This window comes from Salvelinus namaycush, chromosome 33 (genome assembly GCF_016432855.1).
Source record: "Salvelinus namaycush isolate Seneca chromosome 33, SaNama_1.0, whole genome shotgun sequence".
NCBI classification, from domain to species: domain Eukaryota; kingdom Metazoa; phylum Chordata; class Actinopteri; order Salmoniformes; family Salmonidae; genus Salvelinus; species Salvelinus namaycush.
Genome location: NC_052339.1, coordinates 24,573,450 through 24,600,368, shown reverse-complemented (window position 1 = coordinate 24,600,368; position 26,919 = coordinate 24,573,450). Strand labels below are relative to the sequence as shown.

At 45.3% G+C, this 26,919-nt stretch overlaps 1 protein-coding gene across 1 annotated transcript in view; it reads right to left on the bottom strand.

Annotated features, from left to right (window-relative positions):
* The window catches only part of kmt2ca (lysine (K)-specific methyltransferase 2Ca), a 219,338-nt gene that overhangs the window by 63,426 nt on the left and 128,993 nt on the right, over window positions 1–26,919 (bottom strand). Inside the window, exons 12-17 of the mRNA XM_038972982.1 lie at window positions 14,768–16,054; window positions 13,585–14,552; window positions 9,384–9,509; window positions 7,176–7,295; window positions 6,174–6,272; window positions 530–634 (exon numbers count right to left, since the gene is read on the bottom strand). Of these exons, the coding sequence (XP_038828910.1) occupies window positions 530–634; window positions 6,174–6,272; window positions 7,176–7,295; window positions 9,384–9,509; window positions 13,585–14,552; window positions 14,768–16,054 (2,705 nt within the window). The remainder of the gene's footprint in view (window positions 1–529; window positions 635–6,173; window positions 6,273–7,175; window positions 7,296–9,383; window positions 9,510–13,584; window positions 14,553–14,767; window positions 16,055–26,919) is intronic.

Below are 26,919 nucleotides of genomic sequence, written 5' to 3'. Positions count from 1 at the left end.
GTGGCTTTTAGGAAAGATGAAATAGAAACACTTAAAAACCAAAGCCGATATTTTTTTTTGTACAAGAACCAAGTTTAAAACGTAGGCTATAAGTAAACGGAACATCTGTGGTGGAACTTTTATGCGTAGGGAACACAGTCATTATAGGAGGTGATCTCAATATGACCGGGAGGCAAGTTCGAATGGAACTAAAACGGAGAACAACCATTGAAATTAAACGTGGAAGGGGTGAACAATGGGAGATTCTTGTTTTTGGTTTTTTAAATCAATTCTCAATCCTTTTTGTATTGTGAAATTAACTATTTATGTGAAGTATTGATGATAATCACCTCTTTTGATCCCAAAAATTATTTCAATATCGATCTCTCTATCGCTCTGTCTATCTAAAGCTTATTGAATATATAATACCAAATATATTTAACACACACAATAAGCAAAACCACCATCTGTATCTCATGAAAGAGAAAATAATCAGAGAGCTATGGTTTTAAAGCTGATCTTGTGAAAATAAAAAAAGAGATGGGCTCACCTTGATGTTGACACAGAAGGGATGGTAACACTGGCCACACTGAGAGCAGGCCAGCAACCTGCCCTCGGCCCCCTGGCCAAAACTCCCACACACCACACACATGTCCTGTGGGAGGGAGAGGAGCGAATAGAGACAGAAAGGAAATTAGACAGAGGAAAAAAGGAAGGGAGGGAGAGAGAGGTAGAGAGAGGGATAAAGGGGAACATATTGAGGGAGCAGTGGAATGAGAGAGAAGGATGCGGAGGGAAAAGATGTGTATAAGTCATGGGGGGAAAGAAAAGTAAAAAAGGAGAGAAAACAAGTGAAAGTTACATTTCCCAACAGTAATGGAGACACTTTCCCCTGCATACATCAAGACAACGCTCACGCAATAACAAGTAGAGTGACCCAGGGTGCTTTTGACTTCCACGACTCAGCATCTCTTAAGAGCAGTGGTGTATATTACTTAAGTAGTACTTCAAAGTATTTTTTACTTATGTTGTTTTTTGGGGTATCTGTATTTTACTTTACTATTCATAATTTTGACAACTTGTACTTCACTACATTCCTAAAGAAAATAATGTACTTTTTACTCCATACATTTTCCCTGACACCCTAAAGTACTAGTTACATTTTGACAGGAAAATAGTACAATTCATGCACTTATCATGAGAACATCCCTGGTCATCCCTACTGCCTCTGATCTGGCGGACTCACTAAACACAAATGCTTCGTTTGTCAGTGTTGGAGCGTTCCCCTAGCTAGACGTACATTTAAAAAAGAGAAAATGGTTCCGTCTGGTTTGCGTAATATAAGGAATTTGAAATTACACTTTTACTTTTGATACTTAAGTGTATTTTAGCAATTACATTTACTTTTGATACTTAAGTATATTTAAAACCAAATACTTTTAGACTTTTACTCAAATAGTATTTTACTGGGTGACTTTCACTTAAGTTATTTTCTATTAAGGTAACTTTACTTTTACTCAAGTATGACAACTGGGTACATTTCACCACTGCTTGAGAGCCTTACCGCACAGCACGACTCATTTATGTTTTAGGGGTGTGTGTGTGTGTGTGTGTGTGTGTGTGTGTGTGTGTGTGTGTGTGTGTGTGTGTGTGTGTGTGTGTGTGTGTGTGTGTGTGTGTGTGTGTGTGTGTGTGTGTGTGTGTGTGTGTGTGTGTGTGTGTCTTTGTATGCCTGCATGTAGAGAGAGATCATGAGCTCTGAAACAGGCCAGATGCAAACCAGGGAAAAAGGTTGGAGGGGAAAACCAGACAAGAGGAGACTAGTGAACAGGCTGTACAACAAGACCAAGAGGAGAGAACAGGCTGTACAACAAGACCAAGAGGAGAGAACAGGCTGTACAACAAGACCAAGAGGAGAGAACAGGCTGTACAACAAGACCAAGAGGAGAGACCAGGCTGTACAACAAGACCAAGAGGAGAGACCAGGCTGTACAACAAGACCAAGAGGAGAGACCAGGCTGTACAACAAGACCAAGAGGAGAGACCAGGCTGTACAACAAGACCAAGAGGAGAGACCAGGCTGTACAACAAGACCAAGAGGAGAGAACAGGCTGTACAACAAGACCAAGAGGAGAGAACAGGCTGTACAACAAGACCAAGAGGAGAGAACAGGCTGTACAACAAGACCAAGATGAGAGCACAGGCTGTACAACAAGACCAATAGAGAACAGGCTGTACAACAAGACCAAGAGAGAACAGGCTGTACAACAAGACCAAGAGAGAACAGGCTGTACAACAAGACCAAGAGAGAACAGGCTGTACAACAAGACCAAGAGGAGACTAGTGAACAGGCTGTACAACAAGACCAAGAGGAGACTAGTGAACAAGCTGTACAACAAGACCAAGAGGAGACTAGTGAACAGGCTGTACAACAAGACCAAGAGGAGACTAGTGAACAGGCTGTACAACAAGACCAAGAGGAGACTAGTGAACAAGCTGTACAACAAGACCAAGAGGAGACTAGTGAACAAGCTGTACAACAAGACCAAGAGGAGACTAGTGAACAAGCTGTACAACAAGACCAAGAGGAGACTAGTGAACAGGCTGTACAACAAGACCAAGAGGAGACTAGTGAACAGGCTGTACAACAAGACCAAGAGGAGACTAGTGAACAAGCTGTACAACAAGACCAAGAGGAGACTAGTGAACAAGCTGTACAACAAGACCAAGAGGAGACTAGTGAACAGGCTGTACAACAAGACCAAGAGGAGACTAGTGAACAAGCTGTACAACAAGACCAAGAGGAGACTAGTGAACAAGCTGTACAACAAGACCAAGAGGAGACTAGTGAACAGGCTGTACAACAAGACCAAGAGGAGACTAGTGAACAGGCTGTACAACAAGACCAAGAGGAGACTAGTGAACAGGCTGTACAACAACACGAAGGAGACTAGTGAACAGGCTGTACAACAAGATCAAGGAGACTAGTGAACAAGCTGTACAACAAGACCAAGAGGAGAGAACAGGCTGTACAAAAATACCAAGAGGAGAGTACCATAGCATCATCACTATACAAAATACATATTTTATGTGTCACTGTCTCTCATAGCTGGGGTATTTGTTCATCAGCATGTATATTCAAATATGTGCAGTACAGTATTTGGGTATCTGAGACATTGTTAACAGGCCAAGGGAGTTAGTCATTGTCCTCCTTATTAATTTAAGTCACCAGCCACCATTGCTATTCAGAACCTTTTCTAAGGAAGACAAGCAGGATTTGACAGTAGAGAGACAATGAGGGGAGTTAAGATGTACAGCTTTAAGCAACACGGAGACACATAACCTGGGACTCTGACGGCACAATGTGTCAATGCTCTATCGTTTTAGTGAGGTACAGTACATGACCAAAAGTATGTGGACACCTGCTCGTCGAACATCTCATTCCAAAATCATGGGCATTCATTTGGAGTTGGTTCCCACTTTGCTGAAATAACAGCCTCCACTCTTCTGGGAAGGCTTTTCACTAGATGTTGGAACATTGCTGCGGTGACTTGCTTCCATTCAGCCACAAGAGCCTTAGTGAGGTCAGGCACTGATGTTGGGCGATTAGTCTTGGCTTGCAGTCGGCGTTCCAATTCATCTGAAAGGTGTTCAATAGGGTTGAGGACAGGGCTCTGCGCAGGCCAGTCAAGTTCTTCCACACTGATCGACAAACCATTTCTGTATGGGGGCATTGTCATGATGAAACAGGAAAGGGCCTCTCCTAAACTGTTGCCACAAAGTTGGAAGCACAGAATCGTCTAGAATGTCATTGTATACTATAGCGTTAAGATTTTCCCTTCACTGGAACTAAGGGGCCTAGCCTGAAACATGAAAAACGGCTCAGATCATTATTCCTCCACCAAAGTTTACAGTTGGCACTATGCATTCGGGCAGGTAGCGTTCTCCTGGCATCCCCAAACCCAGATTCGTCCATTGGCCTGCCAGATGGTGAAGCATGATTCATCAATCCAGAGAACGCGTTTCCACTGTTTCAGAGTCCAATGGTGGCGAGCTTTACACTACCCCAGCCAACGCTTGGCATTGCGCGTGGTGATCTTAGGCTTGTGCGCAGCTGCTCGGCCATGGAAACCCACTTCTTGAAGCTCCCAACAAACAGGTCTTGTGCTGACGTTGCTTCCAGATGCAGTTTGGAACTCAGTACTGAGTGTTTCAACCGAGGAGAGAGGATCTTTACAAACTACTCACTTTAACACTCGGCGGTCCAGTTCTGTGAGCTTGTAAGGCCTACCAATCTGAGCAGTTGTTGCTCCTAGATGTTTCCACTTCACAATAACAGCACTTACAGTTGACCAGACCAGCTCTAACAGGGCAGAAATGAGACAAACTGACTTGTTGGAAAGGTGGCATTCTATGACAGTGAGTGCCATGTTGAAAGTCACAGAGCTCTTCAGTAAGGCCACTCTACTGCCAATGTCGGTCTATGGAGATTGCATGGCTGTGTGCTCGATTATATAAACCTATCAGCAACGGGTGTGGCTGAAATAGCAGAATCCACTATTTGAAAGGGTGTCCACATACACTATACAGTTGAAGTCGGAAGTTTACACTTAGGTTGGAGTCAATAAAACTTGTTTTTAAACCACTCCACAAATAACTTGTTAACAAACGATAGTTTTGGCAAGTCGGTTAGGACATCTACTTTGTGCATGACAAGTCCTTTTTCCAACAATTGTTCACAGACAGATTATTTCACTGTATCACAATTCCAGTGGGTCAGAAGTTTACATACACTAAGTTGACTGTGCCTTTAAACAGCTTGGAAAATTCCAGAAAATGATGTCATGGCTTTAGAAACTTCTGATAGGCTAATTTACATCATTTGAGTCAATTGGAGGTGTACCTGTGCATGTATTCCAAGGCCTGCCTTCAAACTTAGTGCCTCTTTGCTTGACATCATGGGAAAATCAAAAGAAATCAGCCAAGACCTCAGAAAAAAAGACCAAGACCTCCACAAGTCTAATTCATCCTTGAGAGCAATTTCCAAACGCCTGAAGGTGCCACGTTCATCTGTACAAACAATAGTACGCAAGTATAAACACCATGGGACCACGTAGCCTTCATACCGCTCAGGAAGGAGGCACGTTCTGTCTCCTAGAGATGAACGTACTTTGGTGCGAAAAGCGCGAATCAATCCCAGAACAACAGCAAAGGACCTTGTGAAGATGCTGGAGGAAACAGGTACAATAGTATCTATATCCACAGTAAAACAAGTCCTATATTGACATAACTTGAAAGGCCTCTCAGCAAGGAAGAAGCCACTGCTCCAAAACCGCCATAAAAAAGCCAGACTACAGTTTGCAACTGCACATGGGGACAAAGATCAAACTTTTGGAGAAATGTCCTCTGGTCTGATGAAACAAAACTAGAACTGTTTGGCCATAATGGCCATCGTTATGTTTGGAGAAAAAAGGGGGAGGCTTGCAAGCCGAAGAACACCATCCTAACCGTGAAGCACAGGGGTGGCAGCATCATGTTGTGGGGGTGCTTTGCTGCAGGAGGGACTGGTGCACTTCACAAAATAGTTGACATCATGAGGAGATAAATTCATGTGGATATATTGAAGCAACATCTCAAGACATCAGTCAGGAAGTTAAAGCTTGGTCGCAAATGGGTCTTCCAAATGGACAATGACCTCAAGCATACTCCAAAGTTGTGGCAAAATGGCTTAAGGACAACAGAGTCAAGGTATTAGAGTGGCCATCACAAAGCCCTGACCTCAATCCTATAGAAAATGTGGTCAGATCTGAAAAAGCGTGTGCGAGCAAGGAGGCCTACAAACCTGACTCAGTTACACCAGCTCTGTCAGGAGGAATGGGCCAAAAATTCATCCAACTTATTGTGGGAAGCTTGTGGAAGGCTCCCCGAAACGTTTGACCCAAGTTAAACAATTTAAAGGCAATGCTATCAAATACGAATTGAGTGTATGTCAACTTCTGACCCAATGGGAATGTGATGAAAGAAATAAAAGCTGAAATAAATAATTCTCTCTACTATTATTCTGACATTTCACATTCTTAAAATAAAGTGGTGATCCTAACTACCCTAAGACAAGGAATTTTTACAAGGATTAAATGTCAGGAATTGTGAAAAACTGACTTCAACTGTATATACTAAAGTATGTTGGTACTGACCTGTCTGAGTGTGAAGTGGTCCGAGGTTGAGAACATGACCACAGTGTTATGCATTGTGTTCTCCTCCACCACCAGGTACGGCTGCTCCACAAAACTGGCCTGGACACACGCACACAAACAAGCAGGGGTCAATTAACAGATTAGAAAAAAATGAATATTTGTCTTTTGAAATTAAAACCGATGGTAAGATTGTGTTCAAAATCTGTAATGTTGTGCTTGGTCCCGTACAGTATTTTTCAGTTGAGGTAGAAAACATGTTCCAGGCATAATCAGGATCTAGGTCTATGACATGGCAGCACTTCTCATGTGACTAGCTGTCATACCTCTAGACTGTGTAGCTATATTATCATGTCATCCACGGGGACAAACACACTGCATGGTTCACTAGATCAGCATTACCAGGACACGCGCGTGTCAACAAGCATGCTACCTAGTGGCTGGCTGCAGCAGATCTGATTACAGTCTTACTTAACGCCTACCTACCTCCCATATTGGATTCCAATAACACTCAACCGGGAAGAGACATGTTTGCTCGGTGGGAGAGGGTGTGAGGTTGTGTGCGTGGGGGTGGGGCACTGTCTGTATGGTTGTGTGTGTGTGTTCTCACCTAAAATCCAATTATCTAGTGTGTACACTCAATACAGCATCGACACTTCTCCTGTGTCTACCTTAAAAGGTACCCACAATGTACAGTATATAAATCCACGTCGGACACATTTTCCCAATCAACCACCCACCGTTTTTAGTGGGAGGTGAAAACATGTCAGTGCCTGCCCACCGCTGTGTATAAAATAGCATCTATACCCCTCCCCCTGTACCACCCCTCATGCCAAAAGCTTTCCCAAGATAGAGTGCACTGCTCTTGTTAACGTGAGAGCGCTCTCTGGCCTAAGCTAAGCACATTTGGCCACTGTTTTATTCATGTATGCAGAAGATGGGGAGAGAAGGAGGGGTTTAGGGAGGTAGTAGATCGGGATGAAGGGAGGGGGCGAGGGCTCGTACCCCAGGTGTTACGGCAAAGCTGGTGTAGGCCTTGAGTCCTCGGGAGCGTCCGCGGCCCCCGCGCCCAGACAGGTTGGCCCCCCGGGGTCTCCGCCTTCCAGGGAAGGTTGAACCACGACCCTGTGAAGGAAAAAGAAGGAGGGATGGAGGAGAGAGTGTGAGGAGCGAGACAGACAAGAGGGAGAGAAGTGTGTGTGTGTGTGTGTGTGTGTGTGTGTGTGAGAGAGAGAACGGGAGAGAGTGTGAGAGAACGGGAGAGAGGAATGAAAGAGGGAAGTGGAGGGAGAGATAACATGTCATCAGCCAATCACAACATTCCTCTGCGTCTTTTCACTGGCGAAGAATAAACACATTTCCCAAAACACACTCCTGCATCTACTGCCGTCTAAAGTAAATCCTAAAGGAATTCCCCACCGAGCCACAATATTAACATCCCCAGCTGCATTTACTGTCAAGCAAATTCAAAATGTGAACATTAGCATAAAGAGAATTAAACTGCGAGATTCTGACAATTACACTTGTCTACTTACCCAGAGTCAGATTAACTCGTGGATAACATTTTTATGTCTGTGTGTGCAGTATGAAGGAAGTTTAAGCTAGTTTTGTGAGCCAATGCTCACTAGCGTTAGCGCAATGACTGGAAGTCTACAGGTACAGTAGCGTATGCTTCTTCTAACTTTGTTCATACTGCATGAAGAGACATAAAAATGGTCCACCTTCTAGTGCTGAGCGACAATTACAATTCTTTTTGGGCGGGGGGGGTTATCAAACAAATAACTGACCGACTTCGGTTCAATTACTTGAATTCAATTTTTTGGTGTGAGCCCAACACGCCGTTTCTTTAGAGAGAAATCAAATAGAGAAATTAAGTCAAGAACTGTGTGGGACGCTGGGCTGAAGGGAGTTGTAGTTTTCATTAAGCAAATATTCAACCTAGTTCAGCGCAGAAACGTGGTAATTAACTATAATGACCAGAATACATTGCGCCAGTTTTTCTGGCTCAGAGATGGATCGGAGAAGAAGAGGCGAAGCAAGATATTTCACTCTTGTCAAAATGAATCCCCAAAAAATCCCGTGTAAGCTTTTGCGCCTGCCTTCCCACCTTTGGGACAACGACTCCCATTGTTACGGCATAGACGTGAGCATCTCATCATTGTATACACCTGGCTGGCTGACTGCTACAGTCTGAGCAGAGATGACATACACAACAGAAATATTTTATAATTTCATCGTAATTTCCTATTTTTCTATTGACGTCTAACCAATGTGGACCTGACGCAACGGAATATTTTTAATGTTTTGACAATTAAATGCTTACTATATTTGGCTTTGGAATTTCCATTTCAAAAACTCTGAAATCATTGTACCGTCAGTATTTCACAATAAATTGTATATTAAAAAAAATATTGATACCGAAAACCATGATTCTTTCTTTAATAATCTAACAGAAACCGAACCGACCTCAAAAAGCACTAATCGCTCAGCACTACCGCCTTTTAAATAATGTGTGTGGTGCTTTATAATATATGCATGACAAAAGCCTGAGGGAGGGAGAAATCAACATTTTTTTTAGGTCAAATCCATTTTCCATCTCCCCATGGACACTAAAGTCACTCTTAATTATGGTTCCCCCACCCTTTCGAGTCAGTCCTTCAAATCAGGAAGACTGTGGCAAGTTTTATATAAAGTTATAAAGAGAGGACTGTGCCAAAGCCAGCCAGTTGATGGAGTGTTGACACAGGAACAAGTGATAGTCCTTCCCACAGGAGTCCACCTTCATAACACCTATCAGTTACTGACTGACTGAGGAGGCTTGTTGTGGAGCGTTAGCGTCAAAGTGGAGTCCTGTCACAATGTCAGGACTAAAGGGTTGCAGTGGGGGTGACAGACAGGGGGATGAGAGGTAGCCTGGAAACCCAGACTGGATTGAGCTCTGCTTCATGTTCGTCTCACGCCACGATCAGTCTGGTATTCTTGTCATTCTGGCAATGGTAACAACGCTAAATGCTAACAAAGCTAATTTATAGAACAACAAACGGCATTCATAAAAATTTGCAAAGCCTATGTTTACATGGATTTCCCTTCCGTACTTCTCTGCAGGTGGCAGTGTGTGTACCGTGTCATATCTAAACCTGTCCTCACCTGGCCAGGTTAAACCACTGAGTGAAAGGGGGGTGGGGGGGTGGACATCATAAGCACTCCATTTACCACTCTCATGCTCCAGACGGGTGCCTCTTGCAGCTGCCTGGTTTGTGGGCCATCCCACCCCCCCTCCGAGGGGTCCTGCTGGGACCAAGAGGGGGGGCTCGCAGCCCTACGGTTACTCCATGCTCCCTGATGGGGGAGGAGGGGCAGGGAGTGGGGAAGAGGGGCAGGGAGAGGAAGAGGAGCAGGGAGTGGGGGCAGAGAGGAAGAGGGGAAGGGAGTGGGGAGGAGGGGCAGGGAGGAAGAGGGGCAGGGAGTGGGGAGGAGGGGCAGGGAGTGGGGAGGAGGGGCAGGGAGTGGGGAGGAGGGGCAGGGAGTGGGGAGGAGGGGCAGGGAGTGGGGAGGAGGGGCAGGGAGTGGGGAGGAGGGGCAGAGAGGAAGAGGGGCATGGAGTGGGGAGGAGGGGCAGGGAGTGGGGAGGAGGGGCAGGGAGTGGGGAGGAGGGGCAGGGAGGAAGAGGGGCAGGGAGGAAGAGGGGCAGGGAGTGGGGAGGAGGGGCAGAGAGGAAGAGGGGTTGGGAGTGAGGAGGGGCAAATGCAGTAAATGCAACAGCCAAACAAAACAAACAAAGCAACAACAAAATAAAACGTGAATACAAGACAGGCATTTTTTATAAACAGCCAAGAAACGAGCGAGATATGAGACATTTGGGACAGATCCTATACATGAGAGGATAAGCTGAACTCACCTCAATTTGGAGATGCAGTACTATTCAAATTGGAAATATATTGCAAATCAAAAGTAAAAGGGAGATTGTGGACAACGATAAGATTCAATACGGATGTCTGCAAGAAGCGGGTCTAGTTTAATAGTCTGACAGAAGACAAGACAGTGCTTGCACATCCACTGGGTCTAATAACGCTATGCCTAGTCAAGTGCTCTGCAACAGTCAATCCACAAATCCACACTATCCAGTGTCAGGCCTGCCGGTTGCCATGGCAGCAGCGTGGCTTGTTGGCGTGTTTACAAAACAAGTTATGATTATGTCAGCGCGCCGTCGCTGCTGTCGAGATAAACACAGCGACCGTTGATAGGGAATTTCATATTAAAATCGTCACAGGGAGGTGTTTAGTTTGTTTAATGAGCTAATCAGCGAGAGGCTATATAATTAGACTCAATAACACAATCACTGAGAGGCCTTTTCCTTTTTTGTTTTGCATAAGCGAAATCATTTCGGGCCGATTAATAATATATCAGAGCCGTGCGTTGGATTTCTCTCCACTTGCTTCCTGTGTTTTTATCCATCTACATCTCATGTATACATTTGTCCCAAATCCCCTGTCAAGCACTTATTGAAACTGTCAGAAACCAAATAGCATTCCCTTAAGCATGAGAGAACTTAAAAGTGGCAGTGCGCAAAAGATAGGCTTTGAGAGAGAGATTTCAGTAGATCCTGTACAGGGTGCAAAGGACTGGTGATGTAGGAGTTCAATACATTCATTGATACTGAAAAGAACATGATCATGCCATCTTCAAGCACATGCATGTGAATACAGTATGCTCAGAAGCAAACCTCTGTCAATAGTTAGGCTGAACCCAAAACAGGCAAATGTCAGAGAGAGAGTGACAGGGGGATTGAACTGGGAGGGATTGTCTGCTCCATGTGAGAGTACAGAGACTTTCTTTGCCGCTTCCATCATAAATGTGTAACATGACCACAAATATTGTCAAACTGCCCGACTTCCTACGCAACCCCATTCTACACGTTATCCGTTAAAAAAAAGGTAGACTAATAACATCCTTTGAGAAGACTTCCTGTTCACAGCCATCAACGACAATAACATGCACCTATTGGCTCTTAATGTCGCCACGCCTCTAGGGAGGGCACAACTTAGGAAGAACCAATAGTGCCAGTCCTAGCAGACTTGAATTTGGTTGTCTGATTCTTTAGGAATGTAGTGGAATGAAAGTCTAAAATAGAAATAGTTGAGTTCAGATACCCACAGAAGCTACTTAAGTAGAACTTTAAAGTATTTAACTTAAGTACCTTACACCACTGACATTGGACCAGTGAATCACCATCCAGATCATATTGGACCATTTGACAGTAGGTCAGAACAGTCTCCGGAGCGATTGAGCGCGATTGAGCACGGGGGAAGTATTTCATATCGTGCAGTAGAAAAAGATGAAGCATATTTGTGCTCTGGCACATCTTCCTAATCTAGCAGCAATATTAGCCATCAGTGTAGTGGTAAACCTCTCTATCCTCTTACAACAGCCAAGTACCCCCCCCCACCGCCATATTTCACATAAACACAACGGAAATGTAAGTATGTAAAGCCCATGAATTTAAAAATGCTTCAACAAAGTAAAAGGACACTGTGTCACATCTGGTTTTCATGTTTCGCTACGTAGGCTTTCTTACTCAGAAGGTATTGCTGATAACCTGTCAGTACAATATTAGAGACACGCTGTTCGTTCTGAAAACAATTCCACAAAAACTGTATGGCATAACACATCTTATGTTGTATTTTAAAATATACAGTGTGCTGAAATTACTCCAGCTTAGAACCTTCCCACAAATGTATCACTGCCTGTCTCAAAGCACGTCCATGGGGGGGTATCCTGGTTCAAGGAAACGAAGCGCCGCTGCCTCATTTACACAACATAAACGTGCCAAGGAGCTAGGCTAACCCCTCCACACACACACACCAGCACTCATGGGAGTGCACACTGCACACAGGGAAGCACGTATGCAAACACACACACGAGCAGTAGAGCTCATGCCGGCAGGCAAGTAGACACACCACACACAGGAAATCCCAGCTGATTCTAGCGATGGAAGCCCACCCTGTAAATGATCCTATACTGGAAAGAGCAATCCTCCTGAGATAACAGGAAGTAGGGGGAAAACTAAAGAAGAATAAGAAAAAGTATGGACTAAAACTTCAGCTCAGAAACTTCTGTATAGACTCTAGTGATGTGTTATATGTGTTATATGTGTTATCCACTTGAAATCTGCCAATCAAATAGAAGTATTGAACATGTTTGCTCGAAGTCAAAGCAAGGTGGCTTCTTTAAAATGTGAGTTCTTACAGATATATCCTTACAACAACAAAAAGTATATGTATATTATAATATACTAACAAATCGAAGTAAAAAAACAACATTAACCTCTATAACTGAAAAAACAAACAAAAAAGGCTATAGAGTCAATAGCTGCCTATTGGGCTTAGATATACAGAGGAGCCAAGTTGAATTTCCCCTTCTGACAGCTTTGGCTGTCCTCCCTCTTCCCTCAGCTTGGTGGAAATGGGTTTGTGTCGTGCTTTGCGCCTCAATGAGTTCCTCTCCGAATTAAAACACCTTCAAAAAAGACTGTTATGTAGTGCCCCTCCTCCCCAGCATCAAACCCTTGGCACAGACTTGAGGGCTAGAAAGAGATAGAAAGAGGGGGAGAGAGAGAGAGGAGGGAGAAAGAACAAGGGAGACAGACGGCAAGAGCGAGAGAAGATGGGGAAAGAGACAAAGAGAAAGCAAGAGAGCCAAAAAGAGAGAGAGAGCAAGAAAGACAGAGATAGCTAGTGAAAGAGCGAGAATGCAAGAAAGCAGCCACGACCTCTCAACATTCATTAATGCACACTCCACACTGGCACTAATCAATGTGACTGAGCAACACCAAAGGGACTATAACTACAGAAAGAGGGGATACGAGTTGTGGATCAGACAGAGGATCACAACTCCCACCACGGCAGAGCAGTCTGTCTGCACCACTATCAAACATGTCGTCCTGTGAAGATAGAAGGCTTCTGGAAGACTAGGAGCCTTCCAAAGATCTTTAGATAGAGCTACAGACTTGGTTGAAAAGCTATAGACCGTCCTAAGAGCTGCTACAGGCCTGCTTGAAGAGCTGCTACAGATTTGGTAGAATGGCTACAGACTGGAATAGACTACAGAAAAGCTACAGACTTGGTAGAATGGCTACAGACTGGAATAGACTACAGAACAGCTACAGACTTGGTAGAAGTGAATAGCTGCTAGATGAGCTACAGACCTTTCTGCAGAGCTATAAGTCTGGCAGACGAGCTAGACCTTGCTGAAGAGTTATAGGTCTGGCAGAAGAGATACAGATCTTGATGAAACTATATAGGCCTGGGAGAAGAGCTACAGACCTTCAAGAGCTTTAACCCTACCGGTACAGTTTTGGGGAAGAAACTTTTCTGTAAGGACCCAAAGACAGTAACAAACAGATAAACAGCCTTACCTGCTTCACCCTTGGCTTCCCTGGGGAGAACTTCCTCTTGGAGATGGCAGGCTTCCCCATTCCAATCTTGGGGGTGAGGGGAATAAAGGTTGTGTTGGTGGGAGGCACACTAGCACTGTATCCAGGATAAGGCTGGACCTGAGATGAAGCCTGGGCCTGGATTTGGACCTGAACCTGGGGTGGGCTGGCTTTCCTAGGGGAGGCCTCTGTAGAGAAGGGGGACGGGGCCAGCCTAAACGAGAGTTCGGGAGACATTCCAGGGGAGGCCTTAGGGGCTCTGCTCTCTCCCCTCGGAGAGCCGAAGTCCGAGAAGCTGCAGTCGCTGGCAGGGGTAGTATCCATTTCTACCGTGGTATCCATGTCTACCGTGCTCTTCCGTTCAGGAAGTTCAGCCATGGGACTAAGCTCCTTTTCTCTGATTGTATCCTCTTCAACAGGCAATATATTTGAAGGCAACACCTCCCCCTCATCTAAAACAATTGGAGGCAAATGATCCCCCTCATCCTCTAACTCCTTCTGCAACTTCTGCACAACCTCCTTTTCCGCAACTGCACCCTGCTCCTCCTGCATAGGTTCCAGAACATTCTCCTCAACAGCCTGTTCCAAATCCGAAGGTGTCCTTTCCACAGGTGCTACTTCCATAGGCTTCTCCTCTACAGGGGGCTCCTCGGTAGTCTCCTCCAAAGGCTCATGGGATATTTCTTTGGTGGGCGGAGTAAAAGTGGTTTTGGAGTCCTCCGATTTGGTCTCCTCTGCATTGTGGGGCAACGCCTCCTCATGCGCCGCCCTTTTTGCTCCTTCTGGCGAGTCCGATATTTCCAGTTCCTGTTGGTCGTCGTCGGCCCTGGGTGCGGCGGGACTCTGGGAGGCGAGCGGTGACACGCCCACTAGAGTTCCAGACCTCTGGGGAGACTCCGGGCCCTCCGTCAGGGTAACGGTCACCTGGATCTCCTGCGCCGGTTCAGCACCTGGAACGGAGAAAGCCAATTAAATAAGAGCTCCAGCTTGTTTATCATCCTGAATCAAATTGCATGTATTATTGAATCGGAGCTGTGGTATTTATTTTTCAAAAGTGACACCTACAACAAGAGGGTGGAGACGATCTTATCTAAGTGGCTGGGGGAAATTATACTGGGACGTTATTGTGATTTTAAAACATACAGCATGGTTTTCTATACTGTACCTGAGAGAGACTCTTTGGGCTCCTGCTCCTTTAGAGGGCTAGGGCACGCCCCTTCCTCCCGCCGAGGGCTAGGGCACGCCCCTTCCTCCCGCCGAGGGCTAGGGCACGCCCCTTCCTCCCGCCGAGGGCTAGGGCACGCCCCTTCCTCCCGCCGAGGGCTAGGGCACGCCCCTTCCTCCCGCCGAGGGCTAGGGCACGCCCCTTCCTCCCGCCGAGGGCTAGGGCACGCCCCTTCCTCCCGCCGAGGGCTAGGGCACGCCCCTTCCTCCCGCCGAGGGCTAGGGCACGCCCCTTCCTCCCGCCGAGGGCTAGGGCACGCCCCTTCCTCCCTCCGAGGGCTAGGGAACGCTCCTTCCTCCCTCCGAGGGCTAGGGAACGCTCCTTCCTCCCTCCGAGGGCTAGGGAACGCTCCTTCCTCCCGCCGAGGGCTAGGGAACGCTCCTTCCTCCCGCCGAGGGCTAGGGCACGCCTCTCCCTCAAGAGGGCACGTTCCTTCCTCCATCCGAGGGCTAGGGCACGCTCCTTCCTCCCTCCGAGGGCTAGGGCACGCTCCTTCCTCCCGCCGAGGGCTAGGGCACGCTCCTTCCTCCCGCCGAGGGCTAGGGCACGCCTCTCCCTCCTTTAGAGGGCACGCCCCTTGCTCCAGCCGAGGGCCAGGGCACTCCCCTTGCTCCAGCCGAGGGCCAGGGCACACCCCTTGCTCCAGCCGAGGGCCAGGGCACACCCCTTGCTCCAGCCGAGGGCTAGGGGACGCCTCTCCCTCCTTTAGAGGGCACGCCTCTCCTTCCTTTAGAGGGCACGCCCCTTGCTCCAGCCGAGGGCCAGGGCACGCCCCTTGCTCCGGGCACGCCCCTTGCTCCAGCCGAGGGCCAGGGCACGCCCCTTGCTCCAGCCGAGGGCCAGGGCACGCCCCTTGCTCCAGCCGAGGGCCAGGGCACGCCCCTTGCTCCAGCCGAGGGCCAGGGCACGCCTCTTGCTCCAGCCGAGGGCCAGGGCACGCCTCTTGCTCCAGCCGAGGGCCAGGGCACGCCTCTTGCTCCAGCCGAGGGCCAGGGCACGCCTCTTGCTCCAGCCGAGGGCCAGGGCACGCCTCTTGCTCCAGCCGAGGGCCAGGGCACGCCTCTTGCTCCAGCCGAGGGCCAGGGCACGCCTCTTGCTCCAGCCGAGGGCCAGGGCACGCCTCTTGCTCCAGCCGAGGGCTAGGGCACGCCTCTTGCTCCAGCCGAGGGCTAGGGCACGCCTCTTGCAAAAGCGGCACCACCACCTCCACCACAGCCATAAAGACATCTGGAAGACAGGAAATAAAAGCAAAGTCATGCCTTAATTGACAGCTGTTTGTAACAAAAAAATAATAGGCTTCCAACCAATTCTCACAACAACAACAAAAAGAAGAACAATAAAACATTTGGCCATGTTGCAGTAGAGTAATCAAGAGGATATGGATAAATGCGAGCTCAGTTTGGTCCCGTAGAAAACCTGGCCCTGAGACAAAGGTATATGAGACAAATGCTATTTATTTCCAAAATGGTTTGGCCACCGTCAAAGGAATTTCTCATTAGAAAAAGTTCCCAGTTTTGAATGCAGAACAATGGGGAACTGAGGCCCCGCTCAACTCCTGTGGTTCTCTAGTGAGTCACACACTGACACCATCCAAGCAGAACAATTCACAGCCCTTCCAATTAGGCACTAATTTCAAGTTAATTAGGGAACATCTTCCTCCCAGGTATTCTCACTTCAACTCACCACCACATTCCAAAGCCAAAACCCAGCTGCTTTAATAACTCAATACCTAGTGTTCTCTCTATAAAACAGAGTCTACGACTTGACAATTCCATGCCCTGAGGTCTTTCTATAGTGGATGGAGTGGATGTGAATAAGCCGATACCACTGCTATTGAGTGATTCCTCAAGAAACCAGGGAGAGAAAAAAAAAGATTTCAGATTTTCACAATTTTATCCATAGAATGGTCCTTTGGAAGGATTGTTGACATATATTTGTATCTAAAAGCATAATTGATAAATAATTAAAGTTGAAAAATGTGACATTTTGGCCTTACCCAGGCCTCCTTTATGGCTGCAATGTTTAACTTTTTGGGCGATACAACAAAATTCACATAGAAATGTGAGTTATAGATCTGTCACTCTCATTGAATGCAAGTCTAAGAAGCGGAAGACATGTTCTATGTGTGCTATTCGTATGCTTCCCATTTTAAAAATGAGTTCTCGTCTTTTACCTTTGGTTTTGTACACAAACTTCAAACCCCTGAAAATACAATATTTTAGGTTAAGGAAAATACATTTCACAGTGGTTTATGTGGTACAATGATTATCTACACTATACTTGCATGTTTTGTCACAAACTGAAATGGTGAACTATTAGAATTTTAGCAACCAGAAAATGGCAGAGCAATTTCTGCATAGTACATCTTTAAGACTCCATAATGTTTAATCTGTAAGTGCTACAAAGAAAACATTGGTGTCATATGAAGCTTTACCGCTTGCTCTGTAATACCAGAAGTATTTTAATTTCAATGGGAAAAAAATACATTAACGTATGAATATTGAAAATATACAGTACCAGTCAAGTTTGGACACACGTACTTATTCAAGGGTTTTTCTTTATTTGTACTATTTGCTACATTGTAGAATAAACAGTGAAGCCATCAAAACAATGAAATAACACATTTGGAATCATGTAGTAACCAAAGAAGTGATAAACAAATCTAAATATATTTTATATTTGAGATTCTTCAAAGTAGCCACCCTTTGCCTTGATGACAGCTTTGCACACTCTGCATTCTCTCAACCAACTTCATGAGGTAGTCACCTGGAATGCATTTCAATTAACAGGTGTGCCTTGTTAAAAGTTGGAATTTCTTTCCTTTTTAATGCATTTGAGCCAATCAGTTGGGTTGTGACACGGTAGGGGTGGTATACAGAAAATTGTATTTTACCAAATAGGGCTAAGTCCATATTATGGAAAAAACAGCTCAAATAAGCAAAAAGAAACAGTCCATCACGACTTTAAGACATGAAGGTCAGTCAATGCGGAAAATGTCAAGAACTTTGACGGTTTCTTCAAGTTCAGTCGCAAAAACCATCAAGCGTTATGATGAAACTGGCTCTCATGAGGACCGCCACATGAATGGAAGCCCCCGAGTTACCTCTGCTGCAGAGGATAAGTTCATTAGAGTTAACTGCAACTCAGATTGCAGCCTAAATAAATGCTTCAGAGTTCAAGTAACAGACATATCTCAACATTAACTGTTCAGAGGAGAATCAGGCCTTCATGGTCGAATTGCTGCAAAGAAACCACGACTAAAGAAGAAGAGACTTGCTTAGGCCAAGAAACACAAGCAACGGACATTAGACCGTTGGAAATCTGTCCTTTGGTCTGCTGAGTCCAAATTTGAGATTTTTGGTTCCAACTGCCGTATCTTTGTGAGACGCAGAGTAGGTGAACGGATGATCTCTGCATGTGTGGTTCCCAACGTGAAGCATGAAGGAGGTGGTGTGATGGTGTCGGGGTGCTTTGCTGGTGACACTGTCCGTGATTTATTTAGAATTCAAGGAACACTGAACCAGCATGGCTACCACAGCATTCTGCAGCGATACACCATCCCATCTGATTGCGCTTAGTCGGACAATCATTTGTTTTTCAACAGGACAATGACCCAACATACCTCCAGGCTGTGTAAGGGCTATTTGACCAAGAAGGAGATTGATGGTGCTGCATCAGACCTGGCCTCCACAATCACCAGACCTCAACCCAATTGGGATGAGTTGGACCGCAGAGTGACGGTAAAGCTGCCAACAAGTGCTCAGCAAATGTGGGATCGCCTTCAAGACTGTTGGAAAAGCATTCCAGGTGAAGCTGGTTGAGAGAATGCCAAGAGTGTGCAAAGCTGTCATCAAGGCAAAGTGTGGCTACTTTGAAGAATCTGAAATATAATAAATATATTTTGATTTGTTTAACACTTCTTTGGTTACTACATGATTCCATGTGTTATTTCATAGTTTTTATGTCTTTACCATAATTCTACAACGTGGAAAATAGTATTTGCCTTATTTTTCAGTATATTTTGGAACACAATATACTCTACAGGTTCCAAAGTGGGATTTCTGCTAGTTTTAAAGTCATGGCCCATTTTATACAGCGAAATTGGCATAGTAGGCAATGTAACCAAGCAGATCCCTCCTTCTACATCCTGCAAATCACCAGCATAGGGGGGCCATTTTGAATCCATTTTCACATGCTTACAAATTGGATCATAACTCTAAAAGTAGCAGAGATCCCACTTCGGGAACTTTGATATGCTTTCTTATCATATAACAAAACAAACAGTAAAGCTTCATATGACACCAATGTTCAATTTGTAGCACTTACAGATGAAACATTATGGAGTCTTAAAGTGGAACTGACAGCGCTTTAGCAACATTAACTCTTATTCAAATACAACCCCAGGAAGAACATGCCTTTTTAATCCATTTTCTGACAAGCGAGCACAGACATGGAATTTTTCAAGTTTTCATACTTTCATAGAATGTTTGGGAATGACAGTAAGGTATGTGAAAATTCTATAGCAATATAGAGTTGGAAAGCGGCCGTGCGTTAGAACAATTAATAAACACTGCAGCAAATACAATCTCATAAAAACGTGTCAGTCTTGTCCAGGCCCAGATTCTACACAGTCACAGGTGTGCCATAGTCAATCAGAACTACAGTAAGCTTATATGCAAATAAGCCATTTGCCACACAGGCCTGCCTTCATTCACTTTGAACTGGACATTGGTTTACAGGCAGGAGCAACTGAGTGACTTTAGCCATAGAATACACCTGAATGGATTTCTGCCAATATGTAAATACTACAGGAGTCTTCTTACATTTTGGGAACTTTACAGTCATATTGATTAAACAACCATGAACAGGTAGGCTCTCTCTCTTCCTTAGTTGCCTATGCACATCAACAACAAGATCAACAACCGTTAGCCAGAGCGAGATGAGCTCAAATCTAATGAGGTAACCGTAGACAAACCCTCTCAAACGTTTTCAGCTTGTTGGCCGTCAAAATTGTGCTGATAAACGATACGGAATAATAGTCTGCTCGTCCCACGTTTTGACATCTGAATGGGAACTTTCCGGCCTGCCTGCCCATTTGATAGATGCCAAATACATTTGATTGACAACTAAAAGATATGCGAACTGTGGATAACAGTCGTTCAAGTTCAGCATAGCTAGCTATAGCAAAGTGATTGACATTTCTTGCAAGCTAACCAAATGACACATGCATCTCTAGCTGTAGCCACCGAAAAACGATATGGGGAGAAAAAGTCAGCCACTCACCCAATGACGTCCTCTTAGCAGCCAGCTAGCTAGCTAGTTAACATTGAGCTCCAGGTTTTCAGCTTGCTAAATAAATACATAGCTACATAAATAGATAGTCTATTAGCCACGTTATGACTGACTTGTGATCATTGCCCTCGCTAGTTTGATTGTATTGACATTCCCAGCCTTTGCTTGTCCGTTTTTGTCCAATATTGAGTAATTGAAACCGTGCATCCCGAATGGCTGGAGGCAGCAAACAAGATCCCAGGCCAGTTGTGATTACAACACTGGTAGCAATATTTGTTGGACTACCAAGAAATATATTGGTGAATTTATCATGCACTGAACTGCATCCATCTATCTGCCAAAAATGCCTTGCTCTACGTCATGGAATTTTCAGTCAAATATAACCTATTTTTAACATCTCTTAGAAAGTTGATTTTGTAGCATAAACTGGGAATTAGATATTTTTTACAGATATGAATGTTTTATATAGATTTTTTTTTAAATTTCACCTTTATTTAACCAGGTAGGCTAGTTGAGAACAAGTTCTCATTTACAACTGCGACCTAGCCAAGATAAAGCAAAGCAGTGCGACCCAAACAACAGAGTTACACATGGAATAAACAAACATACAGTCAATAACACAATAGAAAAAGTATATATACAGTGTGTGCAAATGAGGCAACATAAGGGAGGTAAGGCAATAAATAGTGGCAAAATAATTACAATTTAGCAATTAAACACTGGAGTGATGTGCAGAAAATGAATGTGCAAGTAGAGATACTGGGGTATCTGGGGGTAGAGATACTGGGGTATCTTTTTTTTTTTTTTTTTTTTTTTTTTTTAAATAACAGTATGGGGATGAGGTAGTTGGATGGGCTATTTACAGATGGGCTATGTACAGGTGCAGTGATCTGTGAGCTGCTCAAAGTTAGTGAGGGAGATGAGTCTCCAGCTTCAGTGATTTTTTTCATATGTGCAAACTTGTTCAAACACTGTCAGTTCCACTTTAAAGGAGGCCTGGGTAAGTCCAAAATGTCACAAATATTCAAAATGATATGAATTCATTATCAATTATGCTTTAAAATACAACAATCCTTCCTCCAAAGGACCATTCTATGGATTACATTTCGTGAAAATCCAAAACATCCTGGTATTTTTCTGTCCTGGTCTCGTGAGGAATCACTCAATAGCAGTGATATCAGCTTACGTTCTAGTATTCACATCCACTCCATCTACTATAGAAAGACCTCAGGGTATGATAATTGTTTTCCAATAAGAAAAATATGTGTGAAATACAGGAATAATAATATGGTAAGCTTCATTTCAAGACTATTTAGGCTTAGATAGAGTGAGTACTATGTTTCAATGCAAAAATAGGCTATTGGGGAGAAGTACCCTTTTCAATTTCTTAAAATATTAACAAACACTACATCCTAGTTCACTTTCCCTGCAACTACCATTCACATTACCCTGGGAGCTGGTCTGAAAAAGGCCCCCACCCTCCATTTCTGCCTCTCGCTCCTTGCGTCCATGTTTCCCTCTTTTTCTTCTTCCCCTCCTCACATTGGAGGATCAGCACATGCAGTAAAACCCACACAGAAAGGCGTCACCATGACAACCCCTGTTTAGAAGACCCCCGCTCTCATTAGAACGCCGAGGCAATGGTTTCAGGCAGAACATAACAGTCCCAGCAAATCGGGTGAGAGATTAGAGTGTGTGAGAGAGAGAGAGAGAGAGAGAAAGAGTTAACAAACCTACTGTGTTTGGCCTGCAATGAAAGTCTTAGCAAACTAAATGGAGTAAAATGGATGGGTGTGTGACTAGACCAGCGGGGGAGTCAGATTGTGCAAAGTTCAATGTGTAACTGAGTTATAACGCCTGGGGACCCACCTTGAACTCTAGTACTACAGTACCACATCTCACTGGGAGGTTCGGCTAGGCTCATCTTCACCAAAAATTACTTGAAACAAATGACCCTCTCCTATCGACCAATCAGACGAGTGGGAACATGACGTAGCTTTAGCGATCACAGTTTGGTTACCGCCCAGAAGAAATCAGGGGACCCCCATTGATGACATGAATGGTTGGGAATGAACTCAGTATGATCAGGGGTCCGTTAAGGGCACAGTGAACACACAGGGAAGACAAGCTGAGCCTCTTGATTAGACTTACATGGGAATGTCATTGGGAACAAAGCACACCTGCTAAATACTGACATGCCAATATGATGGATCTATAGAGCCTCAATTATCCATCCAATCAAAACTCTGTTCTTTAGGGGGGGGGGGGGGGGGGGGTAAATGTACGCATTCAGATGATAATATGCTTATAGTCTGTGTCATTGTAGAGGTAGGAGGAGATGCATCAGAAAAGGAGAGAGATATGGAGAAAAGAGGAGTGCCTGTTTTAATCCTCTCCAGTGGTAAATACACCAGCGCCTCTCCATCTCTGTCTCTTTGCTGCTGCTGCCGTGGTGAATACATGCCCGCCGTTCACGCTCGGCTAGCACAGATGGGAGAGGGGGGGTGACGAGGCCAGAGCGTCCCATTGGCTGAGCCCGGGCAGCTATTTTTAACTTGCGGCAGAACCGCCACTGTCTCCTGAGATGTCTCCCCCCCCCCCCTTCTCCCCTCCCCCAAGAGAGCCGTACTGCAGCAAGAACATCTCAACAGCACCACAGAGCAGCCAGACAAGGCTGGATTCCCTTCACATTTCAGTTCTCCACGCATACTCCTATTATGCTGTTGGGCTGTTAGTTTCTCAGAGAATAATGACGAGTATGGGTTTGAGTCCCGCTGGGACCACCCATAGGAAAATGCACGTATGACTTGGACAAGGGTCTGCTAAATGGCATATATGATTATTTTATATTATAGATCCTTTTCATCCTTTTCCATTCATTCCATCCTTTTCCTGTAGTCCATAGAATGAGCACCTATATATGATTATTTATAGACTATCTATCTATACTAGACTTCACATTGTTGCCTCAATCATATGGTTGACAGTGACACGTTGTGTACTTAGTACAGTTCACAATCAAGTTTCACCTTTGGTAAGAATTTTCCTTTTAATACCTCAAGGCCTCATACAAGATAGTACTTCTGCATTGTATTTCTGGTAGCTACAGATGAGATGACCACTAGAATGATGTAGTAACTGTAATGTAACGGGAGCAGTCTGAACTTGCCTCGGTTGACAAGCAGGCTGTGTCCCAAATAGTGCACTACTTTTGACCATAGTCCCTATGGGCCCTGGTCAAAAGTATTGCCCTACATAGGGAACAGGGTGTAGTTTGGGACGCAGGTCTTTACTTGAATCAGACCCTTGACATTGAGGTAACAGATCCCATTGTCTGGAGGGTAAACAAAAACACTGTGTTGCTGAGGTTCCAATCACACACACACACAGTGCCACACACACACACACACAGTGCCACACACACAGTGCCACACAATAGCCTCAGCTGCCCTGGCTAGATAGAGATTAGCGCTGTGACGATACCAGTATCGCAAACTTTTTTCGATGGCAAAAATGAAAATACGAAGCAAACCAGACTCTTTTGTCCTTTAAAAAACATGCCATATGTAAAATATTGAGTGCTTGGAAAATAAATAAATGTGACTGGATGACAACCTAATGATGTTTGTTTCCAAGATTAGGGCTGTTTTTCTACAGAAGTCAAATCCGCATCGTAGATTTTTTTCGTAGCCACGGCGCTAATGAGTATCGTGATACTGTATCGCACCGGCCCTAACAGAGTGACACAGGATCGGAGAAAGAGAGAGTGATAGAGGACCAGTAAAAAAAACAGAGCCAACAGGATAGTGTGAAAAGACTTCGGCTCTGACTGAGCGACACCTCCCCCTCTCCCCCACCTCACGAGAACACCTCCAAGCCATCACACAGTCCCAGGATTTCAGCCAAGGGAGAGACCTTCCACCTCTTCTCCCTCCGCCGCTCCAAGCAGCACAAAAATAGAGGGCAGGGGGAAGGGAGAAAGAACGAGACAGTATGAGCCAAGGAGAAAGAGAGCGAGAAAGCGAGGTAAGGCAGAAAACACGAGATAGATCAAGATGGGAATGCACGAAAGGGCTCCAAAGAGAACATTAGCTCTGCCACTGAAGATAAATAGTCTGGGTGTAGGTGACTAATAAAAGTCTGGCTATGCCACAGTGGGCTGTGGCAGACAGTGGCACCAGCAGGTAAGTGGTTAGCCAGTGGGGTCAAAGACCACCCACACCCCCACTCCAGAGGGGCCCGTCCCCATCCTCATTGGCTAAGCACACCCCAGTCCCCACCTCTGACACCCCAGATCGATGCACAGCCATGTCTCTCCTGACAGCATGGAGAAAGGGAGTATTGCCCCCCAATGCAAAGCTGCTGCACTGAGTTATTCAGCCATGAATGTTTGAGGTTGTGTGGAGTTGGTGTGTGTGTGTGTCTGTGTGTGGAATTTTAATAGAGTCAGATAAGGCACAAAGCAAAGCTCAGGTAATGGTGTTATTGGTCATTGGGCCAGAATGAGTTCTACAGTTCTGCATTAGCAACTCTGTGCGGATGCATGTACAGTGCATTCGGAAAGTATTCAGACCCCTTGACTTTTTCCACATTTGGTTACGTTACAGCCTTATACTATAATGGATTCAATTGTTTTTTTCCCCCTCATCAATCAACACACGATACCCCACAATGACAAAGCAAAAACTGTCTTTTTAGAACATGAAAAATAAAATATCAGATTTACATAAGTATTCAGACCCTTTACTCAGTACTTTATTGAAGCATCGTTGGCAGCGGTTACAGCCTCGAGTCTTATTTGGTATGACGCTACAAGCTTGGCACACCTGTATTTGGGGAGTTTCTCCCATGCTTCTCTGCAGATCCTCTCAAGCTCTGTCAGGTTAGATGGGGAGCGTCGCTGCACAGCAATTTTCTGGTCTCTCCAGAGATGTTCGATCGGGTTCAAGTCCAGGCTCTGGCTGTGCCACTCAAGGACATTCAGAGACTTGTCCCAAAGCTACTCCTGCATTGTCTTGGCTGTGTGCTTAGGGTCGTTGTCCTGTTGGTAAGTGAACCTTCGCCCCAGTCTGAAATCCTGAATGCTCTGGAGCAGATTTTCATCAAGGATCTCTGTACTTGAAGTGGACTAGTCTCCCAGTCCCTGCCACTGAAAAACATCCCCACAGCATGATGCTGCCACCACCATGCTTCACCGTAGGGATGGCGCCAGGTTTCCTCCAGACATGATGCTTGGCATTCAGGCCAAAGAGTTCAATCTTGGTTTCATCAGACCAGAGAATCTTGTTTCTCATGGTCAGAGTATTTTAGGTGCCTTTTGGCTAACGACAAGTGGGTTGTCATGTGCCTTTTACTGAAGAGTGGCTTCCGTCTGGCCACTCTACCATAAAAGGCCTGATTTGTGGAGTGTTGCAGAGATGGTTCTCCTTCTCCACAGAAGAACTCTGGAACTCTGTCAAAGTGACCATCGGGTTCTTGGTCACCTCCCTGGCCAAGGGGCTTCTCCCCCAACTTCTCAGTTTGGCCAGGCGGCCAGCCAGCTCTAGGAATAAACTTTGTGGTTGCAAACTTCTTCCATTTAAAAATGACGGAGGTCGCTGTGCTCTTGGGGACCTTCAATGCCGCAGAAATGTTTTGGTACCCTTCCCCAGGTCTGTGCCTCGACACGATCCTGTCTCGGAGCTCTGAGGACAATTCCCTCGACCTCATGGCTTGTTTTTTTCTCTGACATGCACTGTCAACTGTGGAACCTTATATAGACAGGTGTGTCCCTTTTCAAATCATGTCCAATCAATGGAATTTACCACAGGTGGACTCCAATCAAGTTGTAGAAACATCTCAAGGATGATCAATGGAAACAGGATGCACCTGAGCTCAATTCCATAGCAAATGGTCTGAATACTTATTTAAATAAGGTATTTCTGTTGATGTATGAATTTGAAAACATTTCTAACAACCTGTTTTTTGCTGTGATGTCATTGTGGGGTATTGTGTGTAGATTGATGAGGGCAAAACATTTATTTAATCCATTTTACAATAAGGCTGTAAGGTAACAAAATGTGGAAAAAAGTACAGGGTCTGACTACTTTCCAAATGCACAGTACATGCAAACATGTAAATGGTTTGTGTGTCGACAAAATTAAATATTACTGTATACGTGTGAAAAACAACTGCATAAGTGAATATGAGTGTAGGCCTAGGAGTCTAGCCTAGTGTATACTGCTTGATGTGGTGTTGTGTCTGCACCCGCCAGGACATGTGACAGGAACAGGATGGAGAGAGGCAGGGGGTGGGGAGGAGAGAGGCAGGGGAGGAGAGGGGCATGGGGTGGGAAAGAGAGCGACAGAGCGAGAGCTCGACCGAGAGAGCGAGAAAGAGCGACAGAGCGAGAGCGCGCTAGAGAGCACAAACAGAGAGAGAGAGACATATGGAACAAACAGAGAGAAAGAGGGGGGATGGTTTCTTCCTCTCCCTGTGCTACTCTGCAGCCTGTTTTGGCCCGGGCCCAGAATTCTGCTGCTTCTGGCAGCCTGGTTCCACAAAGGAAAGGCCCATGGCTACGGTGAGTAACAAACACTTCCTATCCCATCATCACTCAACTTGTCCCAAGCATATATGTGAGCGCACACACACTGATGCGCTTGAATATATGCATGCACATCCCAGTTCTACACACTAACACACACACAAACACAGACAGGCACGCACAGACAGACAGGCAGAGACAGGCACGTACAGACAGACAGGCAGAGACAGGCACGCACAGACAGAGACAGGCACGCACAGACAGAGACAGGCAC